This window comes from Arachis hypogaea, chromosome 2 (genome assembly GCF_003086295.3).
Source record: "Arachis hypogaea cultivar Tifrunner chromosome 2, arahy.Tifrunner.gnm2.J5K5, whole genome shotgun sequence".
NCBI lineage: Eukaryota > Viridiplantae > Streptophyta > Magnoliopsida > Fabales > Fabaceae > Arachis > Arachis hypogaea.
Window position 1 is genome coordinate 4,970,513 of NC_092037.1, and position 9,327 is coordinate 4,979,839.

Below are 9,327 nucleotides of genomic sequence, written 5' to 3' on the forward strand. Positions count from 1 at the left end.
GCCAGCTGTAAAATTGAGTTAGAAACCAATTCAATGAAATCAGTTTTGAGACTGAGAGAGAACCCCGATTTCCTCTCTGGTCACCATTTTCTCATCTTGTGAAGTTCTTCCAATCCCTTCCTGAACGCTTCACCATTTCAACATGGTGCGGTGAGCGTGGAAGAAAGAAATCAGCAAGGAATTGAACTTCAAAAAAGATGAATCGGCAGGAATTTCGTTGAATTTCACTATTGTTAGATTTTTCCCTCCCCTTTCTGAATCTCCTTTCATTCTTCGTCTTCTTTCTTCCTCCTCCACTATTTTCTTCTCTTCCTTTTGAGACTCAGACGATAGAGACTAATGAGATCTGTGTTGCCTGAACAAGATTCAAAGATTCAGGTAACCATTTCCGATTAGCGAGTCTTGGAAAGAAGATTGCGCAATTGATTGCGAATTCCAGCATCAGTCGTAAATGGCAACAATCGATCTGCAAACGCTGAGAAGTCTTCTAAATCAGCTAAATCAGATGCAGTCAAATTCAAACAGGAACCAGCAGAATCTAGCTTTAGATCCGGTAAGTCCGTATTTCTTGCATCTTGGAGAAAATTCGGGGACAGCCCTAATTCCTATTGCATTAGAGCACAACAATTATCAAGTATGGGAGAGAGCAATGTGGAGAGCACTGAGAGGAAAGAACAAGATCAGGTTCATAGATGGTTCACTTCAGCGACCAACACAAGGAGATCCATTGTTTGATGCATGGGAAAGATGCAATACATTCGTAGTCTCGTGGATTAATCACTCATTGAGTCTTAACATAGCTAAAAGCGTCCTTTGGATCGACTTGGCGGAAGAACTATGGAAAGAACTGAAAAAACGTTACTGCTAAGGAGACATGTACAAAATTGCTGAGTTGGAAGAGGAGATGTTTGCAAGCAAGCAAGGAGAACTATCTGTGACAGATTATTACACACAATTGAAAACAATATGGGAAGAACTAGAGAACTTTCACCCTGTGCCAAACTGTTCAAGATGCATTGATATGTGCACTTGCGAGCTTAGTATCATGAGGAATTACAGAGAAGAATCCCAAGTGGTAAGGATCTTGAGAGGATTAAGTGATCAATTCGCCACTGTGAGATCACAAATCATGCTAATGACGCCAATGCCGAAGCTAGAATCTATGTTTGCCTCTGTTTTACAGCAAGAAAGACAGCTAAATATGCCTGAAATCCTAGACAACAATGCACTGATGATGAATGCAAGAAGCAGTAGTGCAAACTTAAGAAGTGAGGTTAATAATGGCACTATGAGAGACAAAGGCAGAGGCAGAGGAGGAAGAACTCAAAAACAGTGAACCTACTGTGGAAAATTAGGGCACTTAATTTACGTATGCTACAAGAAGCATGGATATCCTCCTAATCTCAAGAACAATCAAAGCTCATTCAACAACATAGTTGCTGAAGATGATGATGAAGACAGCAACATGCAGATGCAGTCCCAGAGAGAAATGGATGATAGGTCTGAGCCTTATTTTACTTTAGAGCAGAGGGAAGCATTGCTTGCTCTTCTGCAAAACCAAGAATCTCAGCCAAGGCATAGCATCAATCAGATTAGCACCACTACTCTCCCGTCCAACAAAGGTATATCCTATATCATGTCACTTTCTATTTTTAGCCCAAGATCCTGGGTCATTGACTCAGGTGCCACAAACCATGTAGCTTACTCACACAAATCCTTCTACAGAATTTATAAAATTAACCCTATGATCATTAACATGCCTGATGGAACTAGAACAATTGCAACACTAGCAGGAAATGTTATTTTTCATAAAAATTTATAACTGTTTAATGTGTTTTACATTCCAACTTTTAAATTCAATTTGATATCGGTTTCAAAATTAACTCTGGATTCTGAATGTCAATTGATTTTTGATGAAAATGGTTGTGCAATTCAGAAAAAGAAAACATTGAAGACAGTTGGTGTAGCTGAATAGCGAAGTGGATTGTATGCATTTGAAAAACTTCAACCTGTTCCAGCTACATCAAATTCAGCAAGCATCAATACACACACATCACATTCATCATATCCTGACCATTCTGCACTATGGCATCTTAGGTTAGGACATTTGCCGAATCATAGAATAAAGGTGATGCAAGAGGCATACACTGATTTACAATTTTTTAGTTGTAATAAGCCATGTGACTCTTGTCACTATGCAAAACAAAAGAGAAATTTCTTTGTACCAAGAATTACACAAAGTAAGAATCGATTTGATGTTGTGCATATTGACATTTGGAGTCCAATAAACACTGTATCAATTTCTGGTTTTAAGTACTTCTTAACGATAGTAGATGATAAAAGTAGATTCACTTGGATTTACTTCATGAAAGGAAAAAGTGAAGCTGCTGAATTAGTTAAAAATTTTGTCAAATTAATTGAAACTCAATTTGGTATCACTATCAAGAAGATTAGAACAGATAATGGACCTGAATTCAAGATTAATGCTTTCTATGCACTAAAGGGAATCATACATCAAACATCATGTGTTGAGACACCTCAACAGAATGGAATAGTTGAGAGGAAATATCAACATATTTTAGAAATAACAAGAGCACTAATGTTTCACTCCAACTTGCCCAAGAAATTTTGGAATTATGCTGTGGCACATTCAGTTCACTTGATGAATAGAATTCCCAACAGTATTTTAAAAAATGTCTCACCATATCAATTGTTATATGATAAACAGCCAGATATTTCATATCTCAGAATCTTTGGATGTTTGGTGTATGCATCTACACTAGTGAATCATAGAAGCAAACTAGATAAGAGGGCTAGGAAGTGTGTCTATCTTGGTATAAAGGAAGGGGTTAAAGGACACTTACTGTATGATCTTAGCAATAGAGATATCCTCATTTCAAGAAACACTATTTTTTATGAATTTGTCTTGCCTTTTACAATACAAGAAACTGTACAAAATGAGAAAGTTGAACATGAAACACATCCAGATTTTTGCATACATGATTTACATACATTTGATGATCCCTTGTGCATTGAGATTCAACAGTCACACACACAACAAACTGCATCTAGGACCTCACCTTTAGATCATGCACCATCAACACCATCAGCATCCTCTCATACAAACATTCAATCTTCACCCACTTCCACTATGCAACCGTTAAGAAGGTCCACTAGGGAGACAAAAAGACCAGCATACCTTGCTGATTTTCAATGCATGACTACTTCATCAGCTCTATTAGCTACACCAGATTTCAGCACAACTCATCCCTCACAATGTTTTCATGAAAAATTTTTTGAACATCAGTTTGACATTATTCATGATTTGAAACAAAATTTCTTTGAACATTCCACCCTGCTATTTTTTGAATCCGCAATACCAGATTCAACCTTACCCCTCATTCCATTATGTCCATCCTCCATTGAATTTGTCAATCAAACCACCTTCCAGCCAAAACACACTGAACCCAAATGCTATGCTGAGGCTGTCACTAATCCAAAATGGCAAGAAGCAATCAATGTGGAGTTAAATGCTCTAAAAGAAAATAAGACTTGGACTCTAACATCTCTTTCAGCTGGAAAAAGAACTGTAGGTTGCAGATGGGTGTTTAAATTGAAGCTCAATGCTGATGGAACGGTGGAACGCCACAAGGCCAGATTAGTGGCACAGGGCTTCACCCTGACGGCTGGGGTGGACTATCTTGAAACCTTTAGCCCTGTTGTGAAGATGACAACCCTTCGAATCTTGCTTGCCATTGCAGCAGTCAAAGGCTGGTTCGTGCATCAATTGGATGTCAACACGGCCTTTTTACACGGGGATCTTGCTGAAGAGGTTTATATGAAGCCTCCTCCTAAACTTTTTCTCTCTGATCCGGGACTGGTATGCAAGTTAGATCGCTCCCTTTATGGCTTAAAACAAGCTAGCAGGCAGTGGAATACCAAGCTCACTTCCACTCTTCTTTCGATTGGTTACTATCAGTCTCGAAGCGACTATAGCCTTTTCACTAAATCTACAGATTCTGGTTTCACAGTTATACTAGTATATGTTGATGATCTAATTGTTTCAGGGGATGACATGGCAGAAATCACTTTTATCAAACAGCATTTGCATCATTTGTTCAAGATCAAAGACATTGGTGAACTCAAATTCTTTCTTGGCTTGGAGGTGATTCGAAGCAAGAGGGGGATCATGGTGAATCAAAAGAAATACTGTCTCGATCTCTTGAAGGATTATAACCTACTAAATTCCAAGCTAGTAGCAACACCAATGGACTACACCATCAAATTGAGTAAGACTTCAGGAAATCCGTTGCAGTCCAATACAGAGTATAGAAAGTTGATTGGAAAATTGATCTATTTAACCAATACTAGGCCAGAAATTGGATATGCTATTAGGAGACTAAGTCAATACTTGGATTGTCCCACAAACATACACTTTGAATTAGCATTGAGAGTTTTGAGATACTTAGGAGGAACACCGACAAAGGGGCTAATGTTTGCAGCTGACACAGATTTGACACCTACTGATTTTTCGGACAGCGATTGGGGCACTTGTTCAGATACAAGGAGATCAACCTCAGGCTATTGCTTCTTCATTGGCACTTCAATTGTGTCCTGGAAAAGTAAAAAACAGAGTACGGTTGCTAATTCTTCATGTGAAGCTGAATATAGGGCCCTAGCAATGGCCACACGGGAGGCACAGTGGATCACTTATGTGCTGCAAGATCTGAGAGTAAAGCTTAAAAAACCCATTGGAATATACTGTGATAGTCAATCGGCATTGCATATTGCTGCTAATCCAGTATTCCATGAGAGAACCAAACATATAGAGATGGATTGTCACATTGTGAGAGACAAATGGCAAGAGCAAGTCACAAAACTGCTACCCATCTCCACCCACAATCAAGTGGCAGACATATTGACCAAAGCATTAACTCCTAATCAATTTCAACAATGTTTGAGCAAGCTGAGAATGATGGAAAGCATCGATTCTAGCTTGAGAGTGGGTGTTACATGAGAAAATATGTAGAGTTAATTTGTTAGAGTTAGTAGCTGAGTTAGTTGTAAATAATAGTTAGTTAGGAGGCTAATTGTTGTTATTTAAGAGTTGTAGCCAGCTGTAAAATTGAGTTAGAAACCAATTCAATGAAATCAATTTTGAGACTGAGAGAGAACCCCAATTTTCTCTCTGGTCACTATTTTCTCATCTTGTGAAGTTCTTCCAATTCTTTCTGAACGCTTCACCATTTTAATATATGTGTTTTAAGACATGTATATTAACCAATGTAAGATATATAACCACTATGTGCATAAGGTCTTAGTTTAGTAGTAATGAACTAATGATCTTTGTTTTGCAAAAAATGCATCTGACTTTGAGATTTGACTAAGGTCAATAGTGGACAGAAATTCTTAGTGTTGGTGTATGAGTTTGTAATATGACGTGAATATTGTGATGTTGTAATATCTAAAATTTGGAATTGTTAATCTATCATCTTAACAAAAAAAACTCTAATTATAATATTTTTTTGTCAACTTAAATTTTTAAAAGAAATAATTTTATAACAAACAAACTTATAATTTATAAGCTGGCGGAATTCTTTTGAACAATTTCAATTAATACTTCACTTTGTATATGTAGTGTAAGATTAATTAATAATTTGGTGTTCCATACTTCATCTCTTGAAATAAAACCCTTTTGATGGATTCAAGTGGGTTATAAATCAAAGACTACTTTTATTTTTTAGTTATTTTTCAGTCTACAGGTCAAAGATTAATTCAATACGAATTTGAATTTATAAGATTCGACTCAAATTAACCATTAAACGAATCTAAGTGGTTAGAGATGACTTTGAATTTGCCATTTTCTTCCATTTTGTTGGATTAAAATCAGTCTATATGTTGAAAAATGAAGATGCAACAATTAGCCCCTTTCAATGGTAAGTGGTAACTTAGCTTGTGATTAAGATGCTAGAATGTTCGACTTGCATGTTAGTTTGTATAATGATGATGCTGATCTATTTGATGTGTATTTCTTTAATTTAATTGTGTTAATTATATACAAAAAGTGAGGTAACTATGGTAATTTAATATAACGAAATTCAATTTAATGATACAAAAATGGCTTTAAAATTGTAAATCACACCAAAATCTAGAAAAGGTATCAAAATATGTGTTTGTATATTGTATGTAAATGTTTTTTTTATTAAAATATATATTTGTTAAAAAATATGTTGAAAGCCGAGGGCCCAATTAAGGAGGGCAATCCATCTATCAAAGATCCCGTATCAGCTTTTTATTTTTTATTTTTTATTTTTTATTTTTTGATGTTTTTTATTTTTCATGTTTTTGCTGACAAACTTCTGTTATGTTCAATTCGACGTGGTTATGAAATTACAATCATATGTCACCCAACTCACTAGTGGACAATTTTGTTTTGCACTCCAACTGCCCTCCCTTTCAAAAAAATAAAATAAAAGGAAATAAAAAATAAATTAAATCAAAGTTGGGTTAAGACAATGATTCTCAGCTTATAAAGACAATTTTACTCTTCCAAGACCAAAAATATTATTTAAAAAAAAAGAAAAAGCTATATATTCATTCAATTACAAAAAGTCTAATTAAAGAATTTATACTTGCATTACGGAACAAAAATAGTATTTAATTAACACTAATTATCCAAATCAGATATTGAAAATTTTAAAATTAGACACTTTAATTCTATAAGATTTAAAATACACAAAATAATCTTCAATGTTTATTTTTCATAAATAATATAGTTTTTTTTTTTGTTAATCACTAACAGTAACTACATCTAATGTTTCTTAGAAAGATTTGGAATTCATTGATTGTAATGTTACATAAAATAAATTTGTAGTTAAAATTATTTGTGCTACTGAAATTAGTAATTGTACCAAAAAAAAAAATAACTTAAAAATATTTTTTTAAATTTATTTTAAAAAAATAAAAAATATTCGAAGGGACTGTTTTGAAATCTTTAAAATATTTTAAGAATTATTTTGAGATTTTTTAAACTCTTCGAACATTATTTTTTACTTCACTATTTTAAGAACTGAATTGTCTAACTCGAATATGTAGACACTTAATAATTATATGTACAAGTTAATATTTTACGTCAATAATCACTTAACAGAGATAAACTGTATTATCTAACAGTCATAAATATTAAAAATTATTTTATATATTTTGAAACTTGAAGAATTAAAGTGTCTAATTTTAAAAATTTTAAATACTTACTTCTTAAAAAATATTAAAATCTCAAGTAATATTTAATCCAGCCGCAACAAATAATATAAAACCTACAAAACGGATGGAGATTATTAATTAAATAAAAAATTGATTTATTTTTTTATTTTTTATTATATTTTTTATTTTGATAAATTAAAAACTAATTCATTATAAATTTAAGTTTTGTCGCTCACTAATAATCTACATACAAAAGATAGAATCCAAACGTGTGACATTTACTTCAGCGGGCTAACCACTAAATTATACTCGTTGATGATAAATTTTTTTGTTTGGAGGTTTTGATGGAGTTGCAATTAACTAGATTATTTTTTTATTTTGGAATTTAAAAAATATGCTGCTCATTGTATCACTGAATCATAGCCCAACTTGGTTGGTCCAGTCTTTATATCAATAGCCCAACCCAACTAATCAAAGTTTCAATGTATCACACTTGCATTCTACTCTAATTTCGGTGTAAAAGTAAAACTGTAAATGGAGCAGAATATCGGGTCCGGTCGGGCTCTGGGTTGGGCTGGTTCCTCAAGCCTATACCTATGACAAAAAACAAAAAAAATTAGGAATGTTTATTGCTTTATCGAAAGAGAAATAGATTTTTTAATTTTTTTTCACTCTCAATTGATTTTGTTGATTTTGTAAAATGTGATTTTAATTTACATTATATAAGACTCTTTTTTTTTTCAGGCTTTTTGATTTTGATATTGAATTTATAATAATATTTTTTAATAATATATGAAATTTGGTATGTCTTTTTATATGAAGATCACAAATTTAATCATCTGATTTGTGAAGTTTAATTTTTTTTTTAAAATACAAAACTTATCATTCGATTTGTGAAGTAATACAAAATCTATCCTCTAATTTGTGGATTTTAACTGTTTAAAATTTTTAAAACACAAAATCGACTCTCCAATTTGTGGTTTTCATAATAAAAAATAACACACTAATAATTTTTATATAAAAAAGCCTTTTTTTTCACAATTTTTTATTTGATCTTAGTTAAGTTTTGAATAGTGTGAGATAACATTTTACAATATTAATTGAGAAAAAAATTTAAATAATTTATTTCCGTACGAAAATGGTTTCTCGGCGAATATCTATTACATTTGAAAAGGCGAATATCTATTACATTTGAAAAGCTTTTTTAATGAAGAAATTTCTGTCGACAATAAATACCTTGAGGCTTGAGTAATACCAAAAAATAAAAGAGAAAAAAAGTTGCACACACAGAAAATAAATAAATTGAATATCTCAATCAAGAAAGATGTTAAGTCATCCAATAATCAAGAAATCATTCATGAGATGTTAATTCTCATCTTGCGTATATGATGATTTTAGAATGTTAGTTTCAACTAACTAATAAAAAACAAAAATATTCACTATATATTTTTATACAGATATATTTTTAATATGTATTCTGTCTTTTAATATATATTTTATACTAGTGGTCAAATATAATAGTTGATTTTAGTGTATACCTAATTTAATTGAATAAAAAAAATTTAAATGCAAGTTTAATTTACAAAAACGTCAAATTTAATTTTAATATCCATGTATGTATGTATGAGTTGTGATATCTCATCAAGATTTTGTTTACTTATACTAATTAATTCCCAGTTTCATTCAAATTAAACACCAAATTGCGTAACTCAATTACAAATTAAGCAATGAACACTTCACTGGACACCTATTGGCATTGACATCAAAGCTTAATTAAAAAGTGTGACACATAAACCTTTCCTCACTTCTAGTCCAAACCAATCTATTTTCATTTGTATCCATCTTTATATTAATTGCCCAACCCAGATTTTAGAATAATCCGATACATCTGAAAGATTATTTAGACAAGTTAAAACTGTTTTTCTGACAAACTAAACATAATTTTTTGAATTGTTATTACATTACAATTTGAGAAATTACAAAATGTACACCAACAAAATATTAGATATAAAAGGACAGTTTTAACTTGTATAAAAAATTTCTAAAATGTATTAAACTATTTTGAAATCTCTTAATTGTATTTTTGTTTTTTAATACTCTTATCTATTTATTCTTATAACAATA

General features: G+C 32.2%; 1 protein-coding gene across 1 annotated transcript; it reads left to right on the plus strand.

Moving 5' to 3' along the window:
- The first annotated feature begins 451 nt into the window (after positions 1 to 451).
- LOC114924620 (uncharacterized) lies at positions 452 to 868 on the plus strand. The gene has a single exon (XM_029289780.1). It carries the CDS (start codon positions 452 to 454, stop codon positions 866 to 868), a length of 417 nt encoding a protein of 138 aa, XP_029145613.1.
- Positions 869 to 9,327: the final 8,459 nt, after the last annotated feature.

Bases quoted from the DNA above. Each gene is read 5' to 3' on its own strand.
- LOC114924620 (XM_029289780.1), top strand. From the start codon at position 452: ATGGCAACAATCGATCTGCAAACGCTGAGAAGTCTTCTAAATCAGCTA.